General features: G+C 42.9%; 1 protein-coding gene across 1 annotated transcript; it reads left to right on the top strand.

Moving 5' to 3' along the window:
• Positions 1–208: 208 nt before the first annotated feature.
• On the top strand, positions 209–21,760 carry LOC134288121 (uncharacterized). The gene is made up of 2 exons (XM_062851875.1): positions 209–9,987; positions 13,651–21,760. Exon 2 carries the CDS (start codon positions 17,347–17,349, stop codon positions 21,754–21,756), a length of 4,410 nt encoding a protein of 1,469 aa, XP_062707859.1. The 5' UTR covers positions 209–9,987; positions 13,651–17,346; the 3' UTR covers positions 21,757–21,760.
• Positions 21,761–27,822: the final 6,062 nt, after the last annotated feature.

The following is a 27,822-nucleotide window of genomic DNA, read 5'->3' as shown; positions in this document are numbered from 1 at the left end:
CCATGCTACTGACAGTTACATACTTTCCGATACCTAATACAGCACTCATACCACATAACTCTATGCAGAATCCATCTATAATCGTCTATAAGTTCGGCACTTTAGTCCCATTTACTCATTCCATCCCCTTCCAATAAGCCTTTTTGTATCATCAATGAATCCAGTTCACAACTAATTTCACTTTATTTAGTTTCACTTCACCAACAACTGTCACCAGTGAATCCGGTACTCGACCCATTTCACTGCATCCATCACGACTGTTTCAAATGTCTTCCGGTAATAAATCCATCTCATCCTACATAAATTCATCTGCAATTATTGATGAAACCAGTACTCATTTCACCATCACTTATTTTTGTCACCTCCTGGGCGCTTCAACCACTTGTGAATCCAGTACTCGACTCATTTCACTTTATTTATTTCCATCACATCCAATTTTTTCCGCAACGAAGTTCACCAGTGAATCCGGTACTCGACCCATTTCACTGTATTCATCACTGTATTCATTCACTTCAATTGCATTCATGTCATCAATCCATCTCAACAACAAACCCATCCAAAATTTTCAATGAATCTAGAACTTAACTCGTTTCGTATCACGAAACATCACTAAATAGTGAATCAGGCACTGCATCTTGCTTTGCTTCATAGATTACCGTGCAAATGTTCAATTGTCTAAAATATTTGTTCACCCGTCAAACACCAAGGAAAGCAGCATGTAAACAAACTCTGATCATTCCATGCACCTCCCAAAAAGTGTAACCGACGCCCAACATTTCCAGCAGTGAAACGAACCAATGTATGCTGAAACTGATAGGAACACATTGTGGTGTGACAAAAAACTTCTGCAGGGGGTCGAATACGGTGCAAAGAAAACAATACTCAACCCACTTCACTTCATTCAACCTTTCCCCAAGAATCACCAGTGAATCCGGTACTCGACCCATTTCACTGTATTCATAACAACTGTCTACAATGCATTTAGGTAATGATTCCAGTTATCGACCCATCGCAATCCTCAATAAGCCCATCTTCAACTATCAATGAATCCTCGATGAATGGTCGACTCATTTCACCATTTACACCTGTCACATCCGTAACGCCCTACCATCAGAATGCAATAGAAATATTCGGTGTCAGGCCATTCCACAATGGTCGGAAAAAGATAAAGTTCGGCCAAAACTCTTTTTATGTGTTTAATCGAAGTTAGAGGTTGCCTAGATATGTTATATAGTATTTTTAGTGTTTAAAAAGGGGTATTCAAAAATTACGTAATTTGAATAATTTCAAAAAACGGTGAAAATCAGTAAACCCCATATGTTTTGCGTTTTTTGTTAGAAAATCAATTCAAATTTAAATAAATGATTATCTTTCGATCAAATCCAATCAAGTTTGTTCATAACGTGTGAAAAATGTGGAAATATAAATTTTATTTCGATCAATAATGGAAAAATACCGTAAAATATATGAAAAAAACAAAACTTTTTTAAAAAGCTCTAATTTGAAAAACTGCAAATTTCTGCAAAATATTTAAACGTTTTTAGGCAGCTCTAAGCATGATGTTTATGATATACTACTCGAAATTGCGGCGACACGTGACGACACGAACCGTTTTTTAACTTAAAAATTACCAAAATTTCTAAGGTACAATATATGAAAATTTGAATAGTTTTGTGACATATTAATTTTGCACCATACATGCATTCAAACAGTCCAATAACAAGCTTTCATATGCTGGATAACTTAAAACATATATTCCATTCTCAAAATATTATTATTTTACTTTTTTCGAATAATTCATTTTTCAATTTTATGACTTAGGCCACTTTGGCAGTGAAAATGTCATTGAAATACAAAAGCTGGTATGCTTTTAATTAAGAATCATAAAAGTACAATACATTAACTTTGTTATAAGGTGAAATAAAGTTTAAAAATATCAATTTCGATTTTTGAGAGTTTTGGCCGCCCCTTTGTATGGAGCCCGACCAATGTGCATTCGGCCGAAGGTCATTAGGCCGAAGGTCATTAGGCCGAAGGTCATTAGGCCGAATGGTCATTAAGCCGAATGGTCATTAGGCCGAATGGTCATTAGGCCGAATGGTCATTAGGCCGAATGGTCATCAGGCCGAATGATCATTGGGTCTTCTTCTTGCCGTTACGTCCCCACTGAGACAAAGCCTGCTTCTCAGCTTAGTGTTCTATGAACACTTCCACAGTTATTAACTGAGAGCTTCCTCGGCAAATGACCATTTTGCATGTGTATATCGTGTGACAGGCACGAAGATACTTTATTGATGCTGAATCTACTGATATTTTACCCATGAATTTTTCCTTCTTTTAAACATAGGCTGTTCTTTCTAGTATCATTGCTAAAATAGTTTTTGGCGCAGAAACTGCTGATATTCAATTCATAAATTTTTCCTTCTTTAAAACATAGGCTATTCTTTCTAGTTTCATTGTTAAAGTAGTTTTCGGCAAAAAATTTTTGGAAAAAGTAAAAACAACAGATCTCTTTACAGGCTCATAACGGCTGATTTTCAATTCGTCCTGATGACCATTCGGCCTTATGACCATTCGGCCTAGTGACCATTCGGCCTAATGACCATTCGGCCTAATGACCTTCGGCCTAATGGCCTTCGGCCTAATGACCCAGCATCGAAATATTCAAATATGATCAATGGTCGGTTTCCATATATTATTTCTTCGAATAAATTCTCTGAACCGCACATTTTTCGGCCATGTCGCGGGATTCAAGGCCTGCATTTTGAATGACAAAGGTAAAACAACTTTGAACGAGATAAACTCCAACGAGTTTAATGTTTTTCGTTTTGACACTAATTTTGTCACGTCGACTCGATCGGGAGACGAAAGACTGAGCGCACGAGATACCATCTATTGTATGTCACTTTCAGATGTAACATCGACAATAGTACATCTGAAAGTGACATACAATGGATGGCTAAAGCAAAGCTAAAGCAAATCACTCCATCTCGAGATAGAGGAACGCCATTAAGTCTATTTTGTGAGCTTACGAAAGCAGTACTCTGAAGATAAGCTGATGATTAGAGAAGCTGTCCAAATGCATGGGTGTATTGCTATATATGATATTTGGCGCTAATCGTATTAACACACTCGTTTGACACTTCTCGACATATTTTCGAAAGAAAGCGTGCTTTTATGAAGATACGGTAAACATGGCACCACTCTAACGTCAAATGGGGACTGGATAACAAGTTGAATTTTTAGTAAAGTTATGTGCACTCGATAACTTGCTTGACCCAATCTCCCCCATTCCTCATATTTAGACATAGGGTCAAAAATATTGAATTTTTAAATAAAAAGAGCAATGACATCCCGCTTTTTTCATTTCATCAACCAGGTAATACCTAGAGCTAATCACTTATTAGAAAATATATGGTTAGGTACTTGTGTTTAACATTACGAAGGAGAAATTTTTTCAGAGTGATTTACTCGAGGATTTACTAGTAGTTTCATCGTATAAGTTTAGCCACAAATTTAACAAAAAACGATTATTGCTTAATATCTTATTGTGCATTATGACGTGTAAAAACATCTCCTCTTACATATAAAGTTTTCAATATAAATTAGCGATAGTTGATGAGCTATTTCAAATTTTATGTTTCTCCGTTTTGACCCAATCTCACCCCCCAGACCCATTGTCACCCCCATCGACGGTATTGCATTTTTCATTGAAAATTTTCTTTGCCTCGCTGAGTTATGTGACGTTTTCTCCCAGCGAAAGCTTACGCGATACAGCAAATCGCTATATTCCACACTAACACAAAAAAAAATCTGTCAACAATAACAAAATACACATGCATTTTCAGCGAAATGCTCTATTTGCATGACAACAATCCACTCCCACAGCTAACGGATGACCGCCGTCAAATATCAGGATTGCCAACTGTCCGGCGACTGCTGTCAAATCTCTTTGTCGCCGAATCTGGCGCTGGGTCTTCGGTGCGGACACCCAAAGGTGGGAATAAAATTTTGGGGTTTGCGCGCAATATGCTATGTCACTCTAAGGTATGCACACAGCAAAATCTAGCCACCGCATTTTGGATAGAAATTTCTCTATTTTCAACGAATCGTGGCAATCTCTGACGCAAATGAAAACTTATTGTGTAAGGAATCGAAAAATATTTACTTCGGGATATATTTTGACATTGTGTTTAAAATAGTGTCAAGGGAACAAGAAGTCCTCGAAAAGTTTTTGCACAAACGTGCTGAAAATCTGACAATGTACATTAAAGCGACCGTCCCGCAGATCTAAGTAGCTTTTAAGTATTCGGTTCTATACATCATTACAACCTGGAAAAGTTGCAGATCAACTTAAGAGCAAGAAAAAATCGAAGTTTGGCAAGAAATACATAGTTTGGTCAACAATATGAATTTGTGGTTTGAAAAACCGAACTTTTAGAAATACATGTACAGCAAATCATCCTTTTCACTACGGGAAATGTCGGGAAAAATGGCTGGCACCCCTTATTCAAAAGCTTAGATATTGTGTATTGAATTGAATTGATTTTTGTCCCCTGTTTTTGGCGGAGAATGCTTGCGTTTGTATGCAGAAAACTATGTAGAAATTGTACTGCATTTTTCCAAAAAACGTAAAATCTCATACACTTCAAAACTCAACCCAATTGAAAAATATTGAGTAACCGTGAATTGGAACCTTCAAAAAATGTCAAGAACGACAGCTTTCATCGAAAAATAAGATTGATATTGACACAAAGGTGGTAAAAATTTCTTGGCATGCGGTCGAAGGTACTGTGCAAAACTTTACGGAAGGACTCAAGCTCAAAACTCGAGATGACGGATATAACAAGTCAAATCAGCAATGCACAATGGTCCGAGGACCAACATTAAGTGGAAAAAATTAATAACTCAAAAACCATCCAAGATAGTCTTCATGTCTTCTAGACATTTGCTCGTGAGTCCAAGCCGCGTTATATGCAAAAGTGTCCTAAACGCCAAATCTTAAAATACTTCATATTTCAGCACCTAACTTTTTTATTTCAAAAGATATCGAAATAAAATGTTCTGCAAAGTTGAAGAAGGTAAAAACTCCGACAACTTTCTCGAAGAGCAGTTTTTTCTATCTCTTCAATCTGAGGAGATATAACTTATTGAAGAAATAAAAAATCCGAAATCGTTTTTTTTGTCATATGTCAAAAACTATCATTTTTTCAAGCCTACTATGTTCAGAGCAATTGTACATATTGCCAAAATACACATTTCGTCAGAAGACATCAAAGCTGTACGATGTTTCTATCAAAAGATATAAGTATTTTTGTACTTTTTTAAGCCAATTTTTCTAGCGTAACATTTGAAAAAGGCGCAAGTGAATCTTTAATTTTCTCCCACCACCGGATCTAGTATGACAAAAACTGCATTTTAACAAATTTTGGAGAGGGTGTTTTTTTGTTTTGCGTTTTAAATGTGATTTGACTATGACCGTATTTTAGGCATCAAATTCACGAAAAATGACATCCATAATGTCCGAGTACAACATCTACTCGTGTTTCAAGATCACTTATCTTAAACATTCGAGTAGCGATGAACCCAATGTTGTCTTTTTTGTTTTGTTTTGTTCCTTTGTGTAAGTGAGCAAAAATATAAAACAAATTCCCTATAGTTTTTCGATTTCTTAATTCATCAGATATATGCATCTGGTGATCGTATGCAAATTTTAAATTGAATTGTGGACCGTCCAATTGCAATGGTTTTAACCGGTGTCAAGCCATGATACTAAAATTGAATAGAGGGTAGGCGCAATTTGTTCCCAGTTGACAGCCAGCTTATTCCCCTGACTTTGTCTGCGCATCTCTTCTAAACATAAATTAAACACAATCATTGTCATCATCAGCAGCAGTCAGAAGTATCCCCGCACACATTTGCCCAAAGTATCAACACTCGCTACTCTCACTCTTCCCTCATTTAGCACTAAAATCCACGTCGGTACCGTATGCGTAGCATCATGACAGAATACATATTTCCTCCGTTACAACAAATTGCACTGAAACCTACACATTCCTTGCTTCCCGACAATCCCATTTCCATTCTGCACGCGAAAACAATCTTTTACTTCATCCACAAAACACTGAAAAGTTTATCCTCGAAGCCAAATGTACTGTCGGATGTTGGTCTTCGGATACAATTGCAGAGACACGTCTTCACGCGATGTTGGTCTGAACAGAACTGACATTATTTATTTACATGTCATTCAACTACGGGTAGGTGACAGCATACACTCTAAGATTCTTTTATACAAGATATTCACAATACAGTGACGATTCGTTCGTTGAGAGCTCGTTAGATGGGCTGTCTCGATGGTTGAATGTTCACTGGTTGGGGCAAAACCCAACTAAAAAGCACTGTCAATGTCAAAATAGATGTTAAAACGAGTTTGACGTCTGACCGCCGTCGCATCACAGCTCCTGTATACAGAACGTTTACGCAAGTATGTGAGTGTTCCGTGACGTATTTGTCGTCACTTGCGTGTGTCTAGAGCATTTTGATCAGTTGTCAGTTGCCCAAACGAACGAACACGATTCGCTAATCGGGCGCAGTCGTGACCCAACCAGCGAATGCTGACTGTAGTAGTAGTGTGGACACTACAGTATCCACTTTAACAATCCAGGATTGAAACCAAGCCTACCTAATTTAAATAGTAATAAAGCAATATCAACTCTATCGAATGCCTTGCTGAAATCAGTGTACATTGTTTCAACATAATGCTCTCTATCCATGGCGTTAATTGAAAATGTTACAATTTGCATTAGATTAGTGGCCGTTGATCGTCCTTTAAAAAAACATGTTGATCACAAGTTATTAGACATTTGACTTGAGAGAATATCTTATCATTGATTATTGATTCAAATAATTTAGGGATACAGGATAAAATGGCTATTCCGCGATAGTTTTTAATATCAGATTTTTTACCTGATATAAAAATTGGGACTAAACAAGATTCTTTCCAAATATGCGGAAGATAGTTGGACCACAGAAAACAGACATCCAGGCTAGAACAAATTTCATTCGGAAGGTTGTGTAAGGATTTGAATCTTTACTCTAGTAAGGTTGCAAACCAATACACGATGACAACACTAACGCCACCAAACACCATATTGCCACAGTCAGTGGTGAATTGAAACATTTCAAGTAGTGAATTAAATTGGTATGGGAAATTAACCGATTGCAGCGCCACGCTATTGCCACTTGTTTTGCCGATTTCAAATGACCGCTAAATTCCTTACACAGTTTCCGAACTGGACTTGGATGTCTGTTCTCTGTGGTTGGACTTAAGAGATGCGTTAAATAGCCTTACCTTACCTTACCGATCAGGCTAAGGCCGGGGTGGCCTCTACTGTACATAGTAGCCGTCTCCATTCCACTCGGTCCATGGCTGTTTGTCTCCAGTTCCGCACTCTGCGTAGGGTCCGCAGATCGTCTTCCACTTGGTCGACCCACCTAGCTCGCTGCGCTCCACGTCTTCTTGTACCGGTCGGATGACTCTCGAGAACCATTTTAGTCGGGTTGCTATCCGACATCCTGATGACGTGACCCGCCCACCGTAGCCTCCTGATTTTCGCGGTATGGACGATAGTTGGTTCTCTCAGCAGCTGATGCAGCTCGTGGTTCATTCGCCTTCTCCATGTCCCGTCTTCCATCTGCACTCCGCCGTAGATGGTACGCAACACCTTCCGTTCGAAAACTCTAAGGGCGCGTTGGTCCTCTGCACGTAGGGTCCATGTTTCGTGCCCATAGAGGACGACCGGTCTAATCAGCATTTTGTAGATGGTTAACTTCGTGTTACGGTGAACTTTATTCGATCGTAGAGTTCTGCGGAGTCCAAAGTAAGAACGATTTCCTGCCATAATGCGCCTCTGAATTTCTCTGCTGGTGTCGTTATCGGCGGTCACCAGTGAGCCCAAGTACACGAATTCTTCAACCACCTCGATTTCATCACCGTCGATATAAAGACGAGGTGGCCGGCGCGATGATTCCTCCCTGGAGCCCTTTTGGCATCATGTACTTTGTCTTTGACGCATTAATGACTAATCCGATTCGTCCGGCTTCACTCTTTAGTCGGATGTACGTTTCCGCCATCGTCTCAAATTTACGAGCAATAATATCAATATCATCAGCGAAACCAGGCAACTGAACGGACTTCGTGAAAATCGTTCCACTCATGTTTATCCCCGCTCTCCTAATTACACCCTCTAACGCAATGTTGAACAGCAAACACGAAAGACCATCACCTATCCGTAACCCTCTGCGAGATTCGAAGGGACTCGAGAGTGTCCCTGATACTCGAACTACACGCATCACTCGATCCATAGTCGCCTTGATCAACCATGTCAGTTTATCCGGGAATCCGTATTCGTGCATAATCTGCCATAGCTGTTCTCGATCGATTGTATCATACGCCGATTTGAAATCGATGAACAAGTGATATGTGGGCACGTTGTATTTGCGGCATTTCTGCAACACCTGGCGGATGGCGAACATCTGGTCCGTTGTAGCGCGTTCACCCATAAATTTAGCCTGATATTGCCCCACGAACTCTCTTGCAATCGGTGATAGTCGGCGGCATAAAATTTGAGAGAGTATCTTGTAGGCAGCGCCCAGTAGTGTGATTGCGCGGTAGTTCCCGCAATCCAACTTGTCGCCCTTTTTTAAGATGGGACACACGATACCTTCAATCCATTCCGCCGGTAATACTTCCTCCTCCCAAATCTTGGTAATGACCCAGTGTACTGCTCTCACCAGTGGTTCTCCACCGTATTTTAGAAGCTCGCTTGGTAGTTGATCTTCTCCTGCGGCTTTGTTGTTTTTCAACCGGCCAACCTCCTCCTCAATCTCTTGGAGGTCAGGGGCCGGAAGTCTTTCGTCCTGTGCACATACTCCTAGATCTGTTACCACGCCACCTTCGGTACTTGCAACGTCGCCATTAAGGTCTGTTCCAATTGGGGAACTAAAATGAATTTTCACTTAAACTTGGCAGTTCGATAATTATTTTCTTAAGAGAACTGTCAAGTTTAAGTGTCGAACTGTCAAATTTTAAGTAAAAAAATAATTTTAATTCGCCAATTGGAACGGACCCTTAGAGTGTTTCATTCGTGTATTTCTTTAGGAATTTCAATGACTCCCATTACGAATACAAATTCATTTTGCATGTCAGGCATCCATATGAGTTCGTTGAGAATAACTGGAAAATTTCCTAAAGAATACTTGGAAAAAAGTAATCCCTGAAAAAAAAAATCATATATTTATTATATTCTCCCCTAGAAACATTTATGAAGAATTCTCTGCAAAATTCAATGGAAGGCTTTCAAAAGCTACCTTTGGAGAAATTTTGGATGAAATCAATGGTAGATTTTCCAACGGAAAAAACAGGACAAATATCTGAAGGAATTCTGAATTCAAGATTCTCTGGAGGAATTAATGAAGAAAATCCATGAAAGGTTTTCTAGAGGATTTCTAGCAGAAATTTATGGAGCAATCTTTAGTGAAAATAGAACAATTCTGGAAGAAATCTATGGAAGACTTTCTAAGCGATGTGAGAGATTTCTTCTTTCTAAAAATATGTTAAGAAAATTTTACATTACGTGGGTCGAATTTCTAAAGAAATACGTAAAAAATTTTCCAAAAAAAATCTTAAGCTTATCTAACTTACACATTCCTTGGAGAAATATCGGAAGGAATTCTTTGAATAATTACTGAGTAAAGTCCTAAATAACTTTCCTGGAGGAACTTTGAAAGACATCCTTCGAGAAATTTCGAGAGGAATCTCTAAAATAATTTTGTTTTAATTTCTGAAGAAGTTTCTGCGAGATTTTTTTAAGAATCCTATGGGACTTTTTCAAAGAAATCCTGTGAGGAATTTCTGGAAGAAGTTTTGAAAGATTTTCTGTAACAAACAATTCCGATGAAAACTCTGGAAATTCAATATGTTTTGAGGTTATGAACATATTTTTTTTTTTTTTTTTTTTTCAATCAATTAATATTTTATTTCAGGGTTTTTGTTTGACAATTACTTTCTTACATTCTAAGTGATACCGCGTTTGCTTTTCATACTTTAGTATTCTTTTTTTTTGTTGTGATTAGATGTTAGATCGAATTTTTTGTCGTTTGACAATGTATGTTTACAAAACTACTAGTTTTTGTTTTTGTTCTAATCCTAACTTACTCCTAACTACTAAACTATTTACAGGGTGGATCACATGTACAGAGATCTGATTGTTTGCCATTCTGAGGCTAAGGTTCTTGTTCGATGACGTATAGCATTTTTTTCGAGTCTGTTAACAATTGGGTCAAGACAAGCTAGCCGATGGACCTCAGATGTTCTTGTGTGTGGCGGAAGGTTGAGGATCATCTTCAGGAATTTATTTTGTATTACCTGGAGTTTCTTCAGGTGAGTCTGGGCACAGCCTATCCAAATTGGAGATCCGTACTCGAGCATTGGAAGCACGATCTGCTTGTAGACGGCTAACTTATTCGCGGTGGAGAGCTTTGACCGTCGGTTAATCAGAGGGTACAGCCTCTTAAGCATGATGATACTCTTGGTAACGCGATCGTCGACGTGCGGCCGGAAGAGGAGTTTGGAGTCCATTAACAGACCAAGGTAGCGTGCGACATTGACCCATTCGACTTCGTTGTCCAGGACTTGGATTTTGGATTGGGGCTTCAGACGGTCCGTGTATCGGTGAGGGAACACTATGACTTGTGTTTTCGCTGCATTAACTTTAATCTTCCACGTGTGGAGGTAGGTGACATACGCGTTTAGTCCATTTTGCAGTTTGCTTACAAGTGTGCGGATTACTCTTCCAACGTAGGTAAGCGCTGAATCATCTGCGAAGAGTGACAAGGTACCTCCAGACGGTAGCGGTGGAATGTCGGAAGTATACAAATTGTATAGTATAGGTCCGAGAATACTGCCTTGCGGCACCCCGGCGGGGATTAGAAAGGGCTCCGACAGGACTCCGGAGACGCTGACCCGCGATGTCCTTCCGTGGAGGTAGTTGGTGATGACTTTCACTAAGTATGTTGGGCAGTTCTGCTGCATGAGCTTGTAGGTTAAGCCGTCGTGCCAGACGTTGTCGAAAGCCTTTTCTATGTCGAGCAACGCCATGGCAGTAGTTTTGGACACCGCTTTGGACCGTTTCACCAAATTGGTCACCCTCTGTAGTTGATGAACTGTTGAGTGGCCCCGTCTGAAGCCGAACTGAACATCAAGTAGTATATTGTTCTCCTCCACGTGTTCGAGTAGCCTGGAGTAGATGATTCTCTCAAACAGTTTGCTGATTGAGGACAGGAGGCTTATGGGTCTGTAGCTAGCTGGATTGGTTGGGTCTTTGCCTGGTTTCAGGATAGGTACCACTTTGGATAGTTTCCAAGTGGTTGGGAAATAACCAAACTCGAGGCAACGGTTGAAGACATTCGCCAAGAGAGAAAGAGATTTTGGACCAAGGTTCTTCAGGACGATGTTGAAAATTCCATCGAACCCTGGGGCCTTCATGTTGCGAGTGAATAGGATTTGCTTCTTTAGTTCGGCCGACGTGACTCGCCGGTCTTGTGGGAAGTCTACGGGGAGCGTAGAGAGATGATTGATGCTGGCCGCCACCGGCGCTTCCATCGGGCTAACCATGTCCCGACCCAGATTGTGTGAAGCCAGAAACTGCTTGGACATTGAATTGGCCTTTTCACTTGGTGTGACATGGAGTTTCCCTACTTCCCTAATCGGAGGCATTGGTTTTGGTTTCGTTTTCAAAATTTTTGTGAGTCGCCAGAAGGGCCTAGAATAGTTCGGCAAATTTTTAAGGTCCCTGTGAAACTGTTTGTTTTTCAGTTTCCCAACCCGAATGGAGATTATTCTGTTGAGCCTCTTATAGAGAATCTTTCTAGCTGGATTGAGGGTTCTTTGGAACTGCCTCCTGATACAGTTTCGTAGTGAGATAATGCGTTTGGTCTCGTCATCAAGTTTTGTGAACTTACATGTTACTAATGTTGTGGGGATGAACCGTGATACCGCCTCTCCGATGGTGTCGGTCAGGTGCTGAAGTGCAACGTCGATGTCCTCAGTTGTCTCCAGTACTTGGTTCTCGCTGATGCTGGCCTCGACGAATCGCTGAAGTTGGGGCCAGTTCGCTCTATGGTAGTTGCGCCTTCGATGCTGTTGGCGCCGGTTGGCTTCATGGTTGACCTCGAAGATAACTGGCAGATGGTCGGACGAGAGATCGGTGATGGCGACAGGCTTGGAGCAGCTATCGACGATGTTGGTGATGGCAATGTCCAACGTGGAACCGACTCCGGCCGGCGAGAAGAAGGTGGGTTCGTCAGGGTGCAGAACAACGTAGTGCCCGGCTTGGAGGTCGGAGGCAAGCACTACACCATTCTGGTTGTTTCTTGGGTTACCCCAGAGGGAGTGGCGAGCATTCAAGTCGCCGACGAGGATAAACTTACCCTGCCTCCGGGTCAGCTTCTGGAGCTCGTTCTTCAGACGGGTGGTTGTCCCGTCCGATTGCTTGCACTGAGTCGGGCAATATGCTGCGATAATTTCGATGGGACCTTCGGTTGTATTCAGCTCGATGCCGACCGCTTCGATAATGGTCAGTCTGTAGTCTGGGAGGGCCCGAAACTCGAGCTCCTTGCGTATGGCGATTGCAACACCGCCACCATGTTGGTTGCCGGAGCGATCCAGCCGGTAGATGGTGTGTTCGGGAAGGCTGAAGTTGATGGATGGCTTGAGATGTGTCTCCGTGAGGATTGCGACGTCGATTCGGTTGTTGTGGAGAAATTCGATGATTTCTAACTTTTTGGCCGCTATTGAGCGGGCGTTCCAATTAAGGATTTTGGCGGTGAATGTTGCTGTTCAGGAACATTTGCATCATCTGCATCATCATCTTTTGCATCTCCCCGACGAGAGTAGCAAGGTGTGCAATCATGCTGGAGATAGAATCCGGCGGGGGGGCCGGGGATGATTGGAACCACGGATTGTTAGGTTCCGGATTCGGATGATGCTGCTCATGGTTTGAGCCATGTGGATGCCACCTGAAGCCGGGCGGGGGAGCGCCGGCAGGGTTGTTCGCTGGTGAATGTGTACGTTGTCGTGGTGGAAGGGGAGCCGACGTTGGTGGCGGTAGTTCCGGGAACAGTTCGAGGTCGATATTCACTTCCTTCTTCTTCTTCCGCAGCTGTTGGTTGGGTTGGTTGTTGATCGTTGCTTGTGACCGGATCTTCCGGTACTCCTCTCGCTTGGGACACTGTTTATCCGTAGACATGTGTTCGCCACTACAGTTAGAACACTTGAGCTGACAGGCTCCTTCGAGTTCGCAATCCTCGGTCCAGTGCTCCAGGGAACAGTAGTTGCACTTGGGATTCATGTGGCAATTGCGTGTGCCGTGACCAAAGTTGAGGCACCTCATACACTGGGTGATGCTTCGGTTTGGTCCTTTGTACCTTTCCCACTTAACGATCACTTGGTTGATCGATCGAATTGATTGCAGGGCGCCGAGGGTAGTGCTGCCTTTTGCGAAGTGTACCAGGTACAAGATATCTCGGTACTTCACCGTTCGGTTCCGTCGGTTGACAGGGAAGACCGCCAGCGGCTGTTGATCGTAGCAGGTTATGAACATATAAAAAAACTCACTGATAGACCTTTCGGAGATTACAATTCAAATGGTGTCTGCTAGGTTTACAAGAGTTTAAGCCCAAAGAAATATTTACTGAGAAGAAAACAGTTGTTTGAACGGAAAGGATAGCTATCATTTGAATATATTCCATTCAAAATTATTTTCGTCTACACTGTAAAATATTTGAGTGAATGCGAAGAAAATCATCGGAAGTAACATTCCTCAGTGGAAATGTTTACAAATATTTAGAAAACAAAAAATCACTAGGATCAGATTTTGCTTTGATCATTAAAAACTACATTAGTTTCTCATAATAAAATAGTAAAAAATCCCACGTAACATCATGGTAAACACTCAAAATAATGTAGAGAATTCTGATTGTTTGAGCATACTGAAAAACGTACATCATTTATCTTAGTTACTAGTGTAAAGCGTACTAAATTTAATCCTCACTAAAATCCTAGATGCTTTTGCTTAGGTCTTAGGCCTTTTCGGCGCCCCTCTGAAGCCGGCGCCCTTGGCGAGGGCCAACCTGGCCAACCGCATGCTACGGCTCTGTCCGGTAGCTACGAATAGCGCCATATAAGAAAGACTTGAATTTGCCCGAACGCAACATCCGTTTTTTCGTTCTCCGACGAACTATCGATCCCGTACCAAATTCAAGAATCAATTCAATAGTTACTTATATTAAATTTTGTTTGTGTGTTAACGTCTACCCCATTAGGCAATGTCAAAATAAAAAAAAACTCATTTTTTTTTAATCTTGACTGTGACGCTACCACGAACACTTTTCGACATTTGCGCGAAGACAAATCACGAGACAAACAGGTGGGAGCACAGGATTCTTTCCTAAGCGAACCATATCCACACATCAGTGTGGACTAGGGCAGTTCAGATTTCAAACATGTTGGAAATTCAAAGCTCCCATATGTTCATTACAATCCTTGGTGCAAAACTAGAGTCCTGTCAAATTTTCAGCCATTTCGGTGGTGATTTAATGGTGGCCCAAGAGCAAAATAGGTTTGTATGGGAATTACTATGGAGAATTTTCAAAGAAGGTTCTCCACGCTGCAGAGCATTAATACATGGATGAAGTTATTTGCTCAAAGTCAAATTGAATTCTTCAGATCTCAATGATGAATGTTGCTGAATACCGGAACTTATTTCGACAATCGACAAAAAAGATATTAAACAAATTCTCACTCGCATGCTCATTAGCCTGGTACACGGTTTATATGGGAAAATACAAAAAATGGAAAAACTCAAGTTCCTGTATACTTTTTGAATTATACTTTGGTCCCATATCAACAGTGCAAAATTTCGGATCGATCGGAAAAGCTATATTTTAGCGCCCGCCATTCTAAGTTTTTCATACGATTTACTATGGGGAAAATTTACTCCTGCAAAGAAAAATCGCCAGGAGTCACCCCTAGATCCCTAAAAATCAGTCGACGAATTATTTCTGTAGAATACTTTACTAGGAATCAGACCTCCGAAGACAGCAAATCGATGCAACGTTCGTGGAAAAAGTTATTAGGCCTCACCCCATCGATAAAATAACAAGATTTTATTATTTATTGTTATTCCTTACATGTTAACACTTATGTGGCCGGCAGGGTACCCGGGTACCTTTTTCAATTTCAAATCTCGATTTTTTAATGGTTATTAAGACTAGGATGTTGGAACTCTGTTAGATCTTAGAACTCGTGAATATACATCTATTACTGGGGTTGACCAAATTTTAAAGTGAGGAGGGGCAGGGGGAGGGGCTCCTGCATTTTTTTATCACGTGGAAGGCCGGCAGGGTACCCGGGTACCCACGAAATTAAAATGATCATATCTCCGTCAATTTTCCATCGATTTTGGAAATTTTTAGCTCATTCAATTCAAAAACTCATCATCTATCGGGAAAATATTTGGTTAGACCGATCTAATCACCGTGGTTTTCGGAAAATCCATATTTTTGGGAGCATGTCTTTATACCATATTGAAACCCACATTGTTAAGGCTAGGATACCTTAAAGTGTTTATGGTCAACCATGGCCTCACGGGAAGCGTGTTCCGAAATCAGAGTTTCAAAGTCAACACGTTTTATGATTCCAGGCCGGCCAGATACAATATGGCAAAGCAATTTTACGATGCTTGGTACCGAAATTGCTACTAACCTACCGAAAATCCCGTATGTTGTATTGTATAAAAACACGGATCCGGAAATCCGGATTTTCCGGTACCTATGGTGATCGGACCGGTCCAACCAAATAAGGTCTCGATAGATAATGAGTTTCTGAGTTGAATGAGGCAAAAACTTTTAAAATCGGTGGAAAAATCGCTGAGATATGATCATTTCCATTTCGTGGGTACCCGGGTACCCTGCCGGCCTTCTACGGGTGTTTTTTTTTGCTGGCCACATTACGGTTAAACAGCGTTTGCATGCCATTCGGTTTTCAGTCAATAAGTTTTTCCACATGCCTCAAATCGCTTTGCTGTCTTCGGAGGGTTGGTTCCCCGTAAAATTTGCAACAGAAATCATTCATCGATTTATTTTTAGGGGCTATGGGGCAACCTGTGGCGAATTTTCTTTCAAAAAGTGATTTTCCCCATACTAAATCGTATGAAAACTTAAAATGGCTGGCGCTAAAATATAGTTCCTCCGATCGTTCTGAAATTTTGCACAGTTGATATAGGACCAAAATGGAGCTCAAAAAGTGTACAGGAGTAAAATGTTTTTTTGTGTCCCACGCTAATGCGCATCTTCTTACACGATGTCCTGCAAGATGTGTGTTACCGGCAACACTGTTAACCGCGAAACGACGGTGAAACCACCGTCCGCTCCCTCGCAACTGAGCGGCTGTCGCTGAGTAGACTGACAGATCGGACAGCAGCAGACAGAAAGGAGAAGAATTGATTCATTCAAAATATGTTGTATACAGTGCACAGTCAGCACATTTAGTAGTCATTATAAGTGAACCATTATAGTGGATTATTTCGATTATATGAAGTAAGTTTGTGAACTGTAGTTTCTGAATTCTGTACTAAGTTTATTCCTGCTAAATCTTGTGAAGAATCACACCCATTATCGACAGTAGTCAGCATCGCACAGACAGTGTAATTACCAGTCAGTTGAGGTACGTTTTCTATTAAATTAAGAATTAATTTGCACTATTCAGTCCGTGTGAAACTGTACATAACCTAAAATCAATTATGTAATTTGTACAGATTGTATAATCCTCATTTTCCTCGGTAACCGACCCATCAAAAGCGACAGAAGAATACTGAATTTGTAAGTCTGTTTTGTATACTGTTTACTGATTTCTGACTAAAACGAATCTAATAAATTACAGCTTGTAGCTGCTAAGTCTGCAACTAACAAGACGGTGTTTGTTCTGACGATCGGGAACATTCTACAAGAAATTCATCCGAAGTTGGATGTTTGTTGCCCATCGCCGGTCCCTGCTGAGGAGTAAAGCAACCGAACAGAGTCCGCCGACTGAACGACCCACGATTGAAGACGACCAACATCGCCGCCGCCGCCGCCGTCGGAGGTTTGATTGCAGTTAATCCAAGTCAGTACAGATTTCCTTTTTTGTTCCCATCTCGGATCCCGTCCTACAGTAGTGGCCCGTGCAATTTGACAGTGTACAGTAAGCTTGTTTGGTAGACAGTTTAGCTAGGGCAGTTAGAGTTAATTATGCCGAAAAAGAGCAATGTTACCAACACGGGGGGAATAGATAATCCGTGCAAAAAATGCAATCAAATTGTGGGCGATGATAATTGGGTCTGTTGCGATGTGTGTGAATCGTGGGTACATTTTCGGTGCGCGGGTGTCAATCAGTCAATCGCGGATAAAAGCTGGAAGTGCAGTGACTGTCTTGCCGATTGGGATGGCACCGATGTTACGTCGAAGTCGGGAGTGTCATTCAATGAATCTTCAGTGAGTAAAAGCAGTAGTCGTTCGTCTCAACGATTGCAACTGAGCTTGCAGCATCTGGAGGAACAACGTAGGCTGAGTAAGTTGCGGTCGGAAGAAGAGCTGCAAATGAAGAAAATGGAAGAAGAAGCCAAGGAAGAAGCCCGACTGAAAAAGCTGCAGATGGAGGAAGCAGCCAAATTGAAGCAGCTGGACGAAGAGCAGGAGTATTTGAAGCAGCGGTACAACCTACTGATGCAGATTGCCGACGAAAAGGATTCATCTAGCAGGCGCAGTGGAGTGAGCGGAAAAAGTAAACAGACTGGAGTAAGTGTGAAAAGTAAACGTGACCAGTTGGAGAAGTGGTTGAAGGGAGCTGTGGTGGACGATGTTGGACAGTCGAAGCCATCGTCGTCGGTAAATCAAGTTGCCCTGCCGGTTCACACAGTCGGTGAATCAAGTCAACCAGCCGCAGTGGTTCGCGAATTACGGTCACCAGCTTTGTTACCGGATGTTTCTGTTCCGTCAAACGTGAATCGATTGTGTCCTCCTGTTTCGGGAATCGTTGGGAATGTTCCCACTCTGGCGAAATCATACGAACAGCTGGTTTCCGGACAAGGACCTTCTGTGATGGCATCTGTTCCAGCATTAGCAGCCAGGCAATTCGCATCATCGGTTCCGCCTATTTCAGCAGCTTCTACAGTTTCCAATGTGGTTCTTCCGGAAGTGCAAGATATTCGAGTCCGGAATACTGATTCTGTGGCGGTCACGTTCGCTGCACGGGATACAGTAGTGTCCTCAGCTCCATGTACATCGCAATCCTTTGTTGGTTCGAGCGGTCTGATGTCAACAGTTTACGGAAGTCATCCGTACTACACGGCCGCTCCAATGGCACAACTAGCACCAACGAATGCAGTAGTTTCTGGAGATTTCGTTCGAGTGAATTCATCGCAAAGCTGTTTCGGTAGTGTTCCGCATCCAGGAGTTCCGCATAGTTCAGCAGTTCTTCAAGGAAACCCACCATTAGGTTATTCGTCGGCTCTACCAGTAACGAATTCGTTTGGACCATCATTTGCGGGAGCTGGATTGCCGAATGGAACACAATCGAGTCCTGCAGTAGGACCAACTAGTGCTCAACTCGCAGCGCGCCAGGTAATGCCTCGTGAGCTTCCCAAGTTCAATGGCGATCCGCAGGAGTGGCCTATCTTCTACAGTTCTTTCAAGAACACGACGGAGGTGTGCGGATATACCGACGCGGAGAATTTGGCCCGTCTACAACGGAGTTTGGGAGGTTCCGCATTAGAAGCCGTACGAAGTCGTCTGCTGTTACCAGCGTCTGTTCCGTATGTGATGAATACGCTCCACAAACTCTACGGGCGGCCGGAGATTCTGATCAGTTCGCTTCTGAAGAAGGTGAGGAACGTGCCAGCCCCCAAAGCGGAGCGCCTGAATACGATTGTGGCCTATGGTTTGGCCATTCAGAACTTGGTCGATCACATAATCTTGGCCGATCAGCAAGCACATTTGGCGAACCCAATGCTGCTTCAGGAGTTGGTCGATAAGTTGCCCACATCTCTCAAGATGCAATGGGGAACCTACAAGCAAGGCGTTGCATATGTCAACCTGGCGACATTCAACGGTTTCATGGCAGGCCTTGTGAACTTGGCGTCGGAGCTTACCATCGACGTGGACTGCGCACAAAACCAACACAAGCAAGCCCGCGTGGAGAAGCCGAAGCCAAGGGAGAAGCTTTTCACTCACGCCAACGAGTCGTCCGATGCCGCCAAGGAGAAGGTCACGTCAACAGAAAGGTCTGTTTCAAAAGCCTGCTCGTATTGCGGAAAGGACAACCACCAGATCCTGAACTGTTCCAGTTTCAAGTCCTTGGATATAGGAGCGAGGTGGAAAGCCATGCGTCAGAAGAATCTGTGTCGTCTGTGCTTAGTACCGCATCGGAAATGGCCATGCCACTCGAAAAAGGAGTGTGGCGTGGATGGCTGTCGTTTTCGGCATCATATGCTGTTGCACAGTAACCAGACAAGCCGAAGCGAATCCGCTGAGACAACGAAGCCAACCGAAGCGATACAGCACAACTACCACCACACGAAGTCGTTCTCTCTCTTCCGTTATCTGCCAGTCACGCTTTACGGAGATGGGAAACAAGTGGAAACCTACGCGTTCCTGGATGACGGATCATCGTCGACTTTACTGGAAGAGGCAATTGCAGTTCAGTTGGGGATTGATGGAGAGCCGGACAACCTTTGGTTAGGATGGACCGGAAAGATCGGCAGACATGAGAAAAGTTCCAAAAGGATCAGCGTGGAGATTTCCGGAGTTGGAAAGCAAAACACATTCCAGTTGAGTAACGTACGGACGGTTCGTGAGCTAGGACTTCCCAGTCAAACGTTAAACTATTCCGAGCTGTCAAGATCCTATCCACACCTGCAAGGTCTTCCAGTCAACAGTTACGTGAATGCAAGACCCAGTATGATCATCGGTATCGAGCACGTGCATCTTCTTACCAGTCTGAAGCTTCGCGAAGGCGGAAGGTGCGATCCAGTTGCAACGAAAACTCGCCTCGGCTGGTGCGTCTACGGAAGAAATTCTGGAAGTGAAGGATCCGTGGAACAGCTGAATCTGCACGTCGGTCAGGAGATGAGTAACAGTGATCTGTATGATTCGATGAAGAAGTTTTTCGCCGTTGAAGAAGCTGTGGTCACGAAGCACCTTGAGTCCGACGAAGATCAGCGAGCTCGCAGCATATTGGAGGAAACTACAGTTCGCCGAGGATCAAGAATCGAGTCAGGTTTGCTGTGGCGAAAGGACAATATCCACTTTCCCGAGAGCTACAAGATGGCGATGAACAGACTCCTGGGGTTGGAAAAGCGTCTGTCCAAAGATTCGGAACTTCGACAAAGAGTGAAGGAGCAGATCAACAGCTATGAACAAAAGCAGTACATCAGTAAGGCTTCACAGGAAGAGGTTGGCAGTCTGGATACTCGACGTGTCTGGTTTCTACCGCTGGGAGTAGTTATCAATCCCAAGAAGCCTGGCAAAATTCGGATGGTATGGGATGCGGCTGCAAAAGCACATGGAGTCTGCTTCAACGACATGCTGCTCAAGGGTCCTGATCTTCTTGTGTCGCTAGTGGACGTTTTGCTGCGATTCAGACAGGGGAAAGTCGCCGTGTGCTCTGGCATCCGGGAAATGTTCCTCCGAATCCTAATTCGCGATGAAGACAGATGGTCGCAGTGCTTCCTTTGGAGAAGTAATCCGGAGGAAGAAGTACGAGTCTACGTGATCAACGTGGCGATGTTCGGTGCAACCAGCTCGCCATGTACAGCGCAGTTTGTGAAGAACTGGAATGCTTCCGACTACAGCGAACAATACCCCAGAGCAGTGGAAGCAGTGACCAAGAACCACTACGTGGATGACTTCCTCGACAGCGTCAACTCGGTGGAAGAAGCAGTACAGTTGGTACAGCAAGTGCAAGATATCCATGCAGCAGCCGGCTTCCAGTTTGGGAAGATACTGTCCAACGAGAAGGCAGTGCTAGACCGACTAGGAGAGACGAGTACAGCGATCAGTAAACCACTGCCAGTAGACAAAGACCGAATATGCGAACGTGTTCTGGGCGTCACATGGATCCCGTCGGAAGACGCATTCACATTCAATCAACAGGGATTGGAGGAAGTATTAGGTGCCAATTGGGCAGCACCAACGAAGCGACAAGTCCTGCGTATTGTGATGAAGCTCTACGACCCCTTAGGATTCATTGCACACTTCGTCGTCCAAGGGAAGATCCTGATGCAGGAGATTTGGCAAACAGGTACTAGCTGGGACGAGCCTATTGCGGACCAGCCACGTGAGCTTTGGATAAGATGGATCGAACAGTACCGGCAGATCAACGAAGTCAACGTTCCTCGCTGCTTCTTCAAGGATTTCTGTCCGCAGCAAGTCAGCGATATTCAGGTCCATGTGTTCACAGATGCGAGCGTGTCAGCTTGTGCGTGTGTGGCCTACCTTAGAACGACGGTGGACGGAGAGAGTCAGTGTTCGTTGATTGCAGCAAAGACAAAAGTTGCACCTCTACGAACGCTATCCATCCCACGTTTGGAGCTTCAGGCTGCCATGATGGGTTCCCGTCTACTACAGAACATCTGCTCAGTCCTTAGCATCGATATCCACTGACGTTTCCTTTGGTCAGATTCAGCAACAGTTCTTGCTTGGCTTCGCTCCGATAGTCGTCGGTATCATCAGTTCGTGTCTTTCCGGGTTGGCGAAATCCTGTCGTTAACCAGTGTGGATGAATGGCGCTACGTTCCTTCTCGCGAAAATGTTGCGGACGATGCCACAAAATGGAATGGGGGGCCTTCATTCGACCCGAGTTGCCGATGGTACCAGGGTCCAGCATTTCTGCAAGATCCGGAAAGTCAGTGGCCTACAGAACGGCCAGGAGATACAGCGGAAGCAGATGTAACCACCGAAGAAATTCGCCTCGTTGCAGTACACCGAACAGTAGTGGAAGTGATAGATATTGAACGATTTTCCAACTTTAACCGACTGCTACGTGCGACAGCATATGTTCACCGAGCTGTAGCAGTATGGAAGCATTCAACGAGCGGGACAAGATCGCTTAAAGTACTGAACCAGAGTGAATTTGCGAAAGCTGAAGGAACACTTTGGCGACAGGCGCAAGCACAGGCGTATCCGGAAGAAGTTCAGCTGTTGGAAGAAGGACAAAGTGTGGCAAAAGGCAGTTCAATTCGTACACTGTCTCCATTCCTGGACGAAAAAGGAGTTCTACGGGTTGGCGGCAGAATCGAACAAGCTCCATCGATTTCATACGAAGCGAAGCATCCAGTCGTGTTGCCGAGAAGTCATCGGATCACATACCTCGTTGTGCTCAGCTTCCACCAGCAGTTCCTGCACGCGAACACCGAGACAGTGTGCAACGAGTTGAGGCAACGGTTCTACATTCCGAGGATGCGAACAGTAGTGCGGAGCGTATGTCGTAGCTGTCAGTACTGCAAGATTAAGAAAGCAGCTCCAGTTCCACCGATGATGGGTCCGCTTCCGAAAGTTCGTCTGACTCTCTTCATCCGTCCATTTACGTACGTCGGCGTGGACTACCTGGGTCACTTCGAAGTAAGAGTCGGTCGCAGTATTGTGAAGCGGTGGATATGTTTGTTCACGTGCCTCACAGTTCGAGCTGTTCATCTGGAGCTAGCACACAGCCTGTCAACGTCGGTTTCGTGAACCGACGAGGAGCCCCGATGGAAGTATTCTCGGATAACGGTACCAACTTTGTGGGAGCCAGTCGTCAGTTAACAGAAGAGATCCAGCGAATCAAGGCCATCAACGAGGATTGTGCGGCTACGTTCACCAACGCCCGTACGCAGTGGCACTTTAACGTTCCTGCAGCCCCGCATATGGGAGGTCCGTGGGAGCGGATGGTGAAGTCTGTAAAAGTAGCAATGGCAGCAGTATCCGACAGTCCGCATCATCCGAGTGACGAGGTGCTCGAAACCATAATGCTGGAAGCAGAGGGGATCGTTAACAGTCGTCCACTGACCTACGTTCCTTTAGAAGCAGCAGATCAGGAAGCGCTCACTCCAAACCACTTCTTGCTGTACAGTTCAAGCGGCATAAAGCAGCCAACAGCTGATCATTCAGTCAGTCTCCGAGACAGCTGGTCAGTCGTCAGGAACATCGTGGACGAGTTTTGGCGCAGATGGGTGTTGGAATATTTGCCGATGCTAACAAGGAGGACGAAGTGGTTCGAGACCGTGAAGCCGTTGGAACCTGGTGACCTGGTCGTGATAATAGATGACCAGACACGGAACAGTTGGGAAAGAGGACGGATTCTGGAAGTTTTTCCGGACAAATCAGGCCAAGTTCGACGTGCAGTAGTACAGACAGCTCGAGGAGTCTTCGCCAGGCCGGCAGTGAAGCTGGCAGTCCTGGATGTTGCGAGCAACGACAAGAAGGAGGATGAAGTCGCGCCGGAAACGGAAGTGGTTCACGGGGCGGGGGATGTTACCAGCAACACTGTTAACCGCGAAACGACGGTGAAACCACCGTCCGCTCCCTCGCAACTGAGCGGCTGTCGCTGAGTAGACTGACAGATCGGACAGCAGCAGACAGAAAGGAGAAGAATTGATTCATTCAAAATATGTTGTATACAGTGCACAGTCAGCACATTTAGTAGTCATTATAAGTGAACCATTATAGTGGATTATTTCGATTATATGAAGTAAGTTTGTGAACTGTAGTTTCTGAATTCTGTACTAAGTTTATTCCTGTTAAATCTAGTGAAGAATCACACCCATTATCGACAGTAGTCAGCATCGCACAGACAGTGTAATTACCAGTCAGTTGAGGTACGTTTTCTATTAAATTAAGAATTAATTTGCACTATTCAGCCCGTGTGAAACTGTACATAACCTAAAATCAATTAAGTAATTTGTACAGATTGTATAATCCTCATTTTCCTCGGTAACCGACCCATCTAAAAGCGACAGAAGAATACTGAATTTGTAAGTCTGTTTTGTATACTGTTTACTGATTTCTGACTAAAACGAATCTAATAAATTACAGCTTGTAGCTGCTAAGTCTGCAACTAACAAGACGGTGTTTGTTCTGACGATCGGGAACAATGTGCAAGAAGCTAACACGCATAGCCGTGTAGCTGCCGGCTTAGAATAGCACTGCGGACCCCCTGTTCCGGGGGTAAAAGCTCACCAAACAGGGAACCCCAATCCAAGGTGTCAGGCGACCCGTGCTGATGGATGAATGATTGAGGGGGTTTCAAAGATGCTCGATCGTTAACGGAGCCCGTAACGTGGGTAGATCACTTTTTCGTGTTGCGTTACGGAGTAAAATCTACCGAAACCTAGTGTCGTCCTACTTTTCCAATTTTGGAATATGCGTTCTGGCAATTCAAGGAATCATAGTATTTAGTCCTTGTCACTGGTATCGTGGTGGCTTATGGTCTCTGAATAAAATTTAGTTAACCAACTTTACTTTGCAGATAGTTAAAAACCTCACCGTTCGAGGCTAAACTTGATGCAAAGGATATCAAATCGGGTTAGGGATCCATGTATGTACTAACTCTTCAAAGACAGGTAAGTGCTGGTATGCAAGGAGCATACTAGAATCCTTATTACTGAACATATGTTCCATTATTGGAATGGTATTGCTGCTAATGTTAAAACCCGGGTTCTAAACTTCTTACTGGGGAGAATTCAGCAGTAAAACAAGGGTGATGCTAGGTTTCCGATGCATGGCCAATATCAGTACCGTAATCCGGGGTCAAATTGATCACTTTAAAACAACTTTTGCGGATAACATTGCTGGAATTCCAAATATTGCCAAAAGAATTTCTGTAAAACCAGTACCCAGTGGATCTCCATGGAACCATGTAACAGAATTGTGTTCAACAAATTTAAACTTTAAGTTAAATAACTCCAAATTTCAAAAAAATGAGAAATGCCACTTTGGGGCGAAATTGATCAGGATACAATCAAGCATCGGTTGGAAAGGAAAATATCCTTTTCCGCTTAATTTTGCTCTTCTAAAATCGAAAAACGCGTTTAAAGTCTTACACTTAGTGAATTTAATACTTAAAATGCAAAATTAAATTTTGAAATTTCCCCTTAAACGCCTTAAGGTAGGCAATTTCCATTAAAATGAGTGATTTCTATCACAAAAAATTACTATTTCATCATAAAATGAACTTTTTTTTAACTATTTCATGTTCTGATTAGCTACATAACTTCCCAACCAAGGCTCCAGCAAAATGTTAAAACAGAGAATTTACGGGAAGTCCTATTAGCAATCGATTGTTTAGTAGCAATGATTTCAGCTAAATGCGAAGTACATTGCAAATTCCTAAAAAAAATAAGACAAAAGTTTTGTCACAAAACTAACTTTTTTCTAAAAAATTTGAAGTCTACACTCATTTCTAGACATCTACGAGCCAGATGACGTAAAAAGTTTAAGATCATTACGACGCTTAAGAGTTCCTAGTATGGAATTACAATGCAGTACCCGAATGATCAATTTCACCCCGCTGATCAATTTGACCCCGGTTTACGGTACTCTTGTTTTGTTTTCTAAGAAAGCAAAACAAAAACTGTATCAAAATCAATACTTTATTGCCCCTCAATGGCAATTGAGTAATGCGACATGCACTACACTAAGGATACGGGTAATGTCACAATAGATCCAAAAATTGGTCGTAGTGACAAACCCGAACAGGAATAAAAAAAAAACATGCATACTATGATTGCGTGTCAAGCGTGTCGGTCGAGCTGTGTTCTTCTGTTCAAGCATGCATGGATGGATATTGATTAATAACTTTTGACTCGTGAGTCGAAATGAGTTGCGGTCTTCGGCAACATTCATCATTGAAATCTGAAGAATTCAATATGACTTTGAGCAAATCACTTCATCCATGTATTAATGCTCTGCAGCGTGGATAACCTTCTGTGGAAATTCTCCATAGTAATTCCCTATATAAACATATTTTGCTCTTGGGCCACCATTAAATCACCACCGAAATGACCAAAAATTTGACAGGGACAGGACTCTAGTTTTGCACCAAGGATTATAATGAACATATGGGAGCTTTGAGTTTTTAACATTTTTGAAGTCGGAAAAAAAAACTGCCCTAGTGTGGACTTACCACTATTGGCACCGGGAGGTGACCGAGCACCGGCACAAACGAACTGCTCAAGCGGAGTAAGCCTAGGCGTGGCGGGGGACCAGCAGTGAGCTCTACTGGTCCTCTTCAGAAATTCCACACATCCGGAAGCAACTCTGTTCAAGCGATATGGCACCGCTTCCAGAGTGTCACAGCCCAGCTAGAAGTGCCTCGGGCACATCAGGAGCGATGCCAGTAAGTTCCTGATTATGGTATAGGGGAGACTGGGGAGACTTGATCCCTTTTTCTTAGTTTGCCTGAAACTTTAGGAAAAAAAACACAAAACTAGATCCATTTTTCGTACAGAATGGCAGGTAAACATCTATTGCAAGTTTATACACAACAGGAGGACTTTAAATAATTATTAAAGCTTTCAAAACTGTATTTTTTGGAGGCATGTCTTATGATATATTTTTCAAAAATGGGCCACAATTGATCACAATTGAGCACATGGGAAAAAAAACTCCAGAAGCGAGTATTATGTTGTTCTTTGCTGTGCATGCATCGCTCCTGTAAGGAGTGAGTATGGCAGCATAATCGATCGCGTTCGCTATTGTCTCGAGTGAAAATCAAAACAATAGATGCGCGGGTGTTTAGTGTTTAGTATTGTGATGTTCTTGGCTGTGCATGCATCACTCCTGTAGGGGTGAGTATGGCAGCATAATCGATCGCGTTCGCTATTGTCTCGAGTGAAAATCAAAACAATAGATGCGTGGGTGTTTAGTGTTCAGTATTGTGTTGTTCTTTGCTGAGTATTGTGTTGTTCTTTAAGTCTAGTATGCACCTGGTAAGAAAAGCACTCCAGAAAAAATCCCTCTAATTACCAAAGGAATTTTGACAACTGATTAGTATGGGAAAAAATGTCACTTTTCCTTGAGGAATAATTGAACGGAATATTTTTCCGCAAGGAAAAGTGACAGTTCCATTTGATTTGCCCGGCAGGCGTTACGAGCGTTACACAATTTTCATTTCTTTTCAGCTGCGGACCGCTCAAGAAATTTTGACAACGAAATCATTTCTTGACCGTTTCTTGTCCTATCCTTTTCCACAGTACTTTTGAGGTGCGTACTACACTTTACAGAGAAAAACATTAATCAAGACAATTAGATGATCGGCATTGAACCACAAAAAAACCCCACAACAATTGGTGAGATCTTTCCAATATTATTTATTTAAAAATATTTCTATTTCAGTATATTTACTTTATAACCTCATATAAGTTGAAAATTCGCTATTTTCAACATCCTTTCATCTATTGGAAGATGCTTCAGTTCTGGGCTCTTTCTAAGTTGATGAAGGGATTTATAAATGCTTGCAAGGACTTGGCCAGGTGTGTGGAGCTGAGTGAATCTATGACATTGTAGATAGTAGCGACATCAGCAATCTCAATGGAAATATTCAACTTTGCAACTCCATCCAAGATTTGTGCAAGTATTCATGCTATGCTATGCTATGGGAAAAAAAAACTCCAGAAGCTTTATATTCATTTTCTTTTCAAGTTTTCTTGCATTTTTGATGAAAACGGTGTATCTGTAATTATAAGATTTCCT

Source organism: Aedes albopictus, chromosome 2, assembly GCF_035046485.1.
Source record: "Aedes albopictus strain Foshan chromosome 2, AalbF5, whole genome shotgun sequence".
Lineage (NCBI taxonomy): Eukaryota > Metazoa > Arthropoda > Insecta > Diptera > Culicidae > Aedes > Aedes albopictus.
The sequence above is the reverse complement of the archived record's forward strand: the minus strand, read 5'-3'. Positions and strand labels throughout refer to the sequence as shown.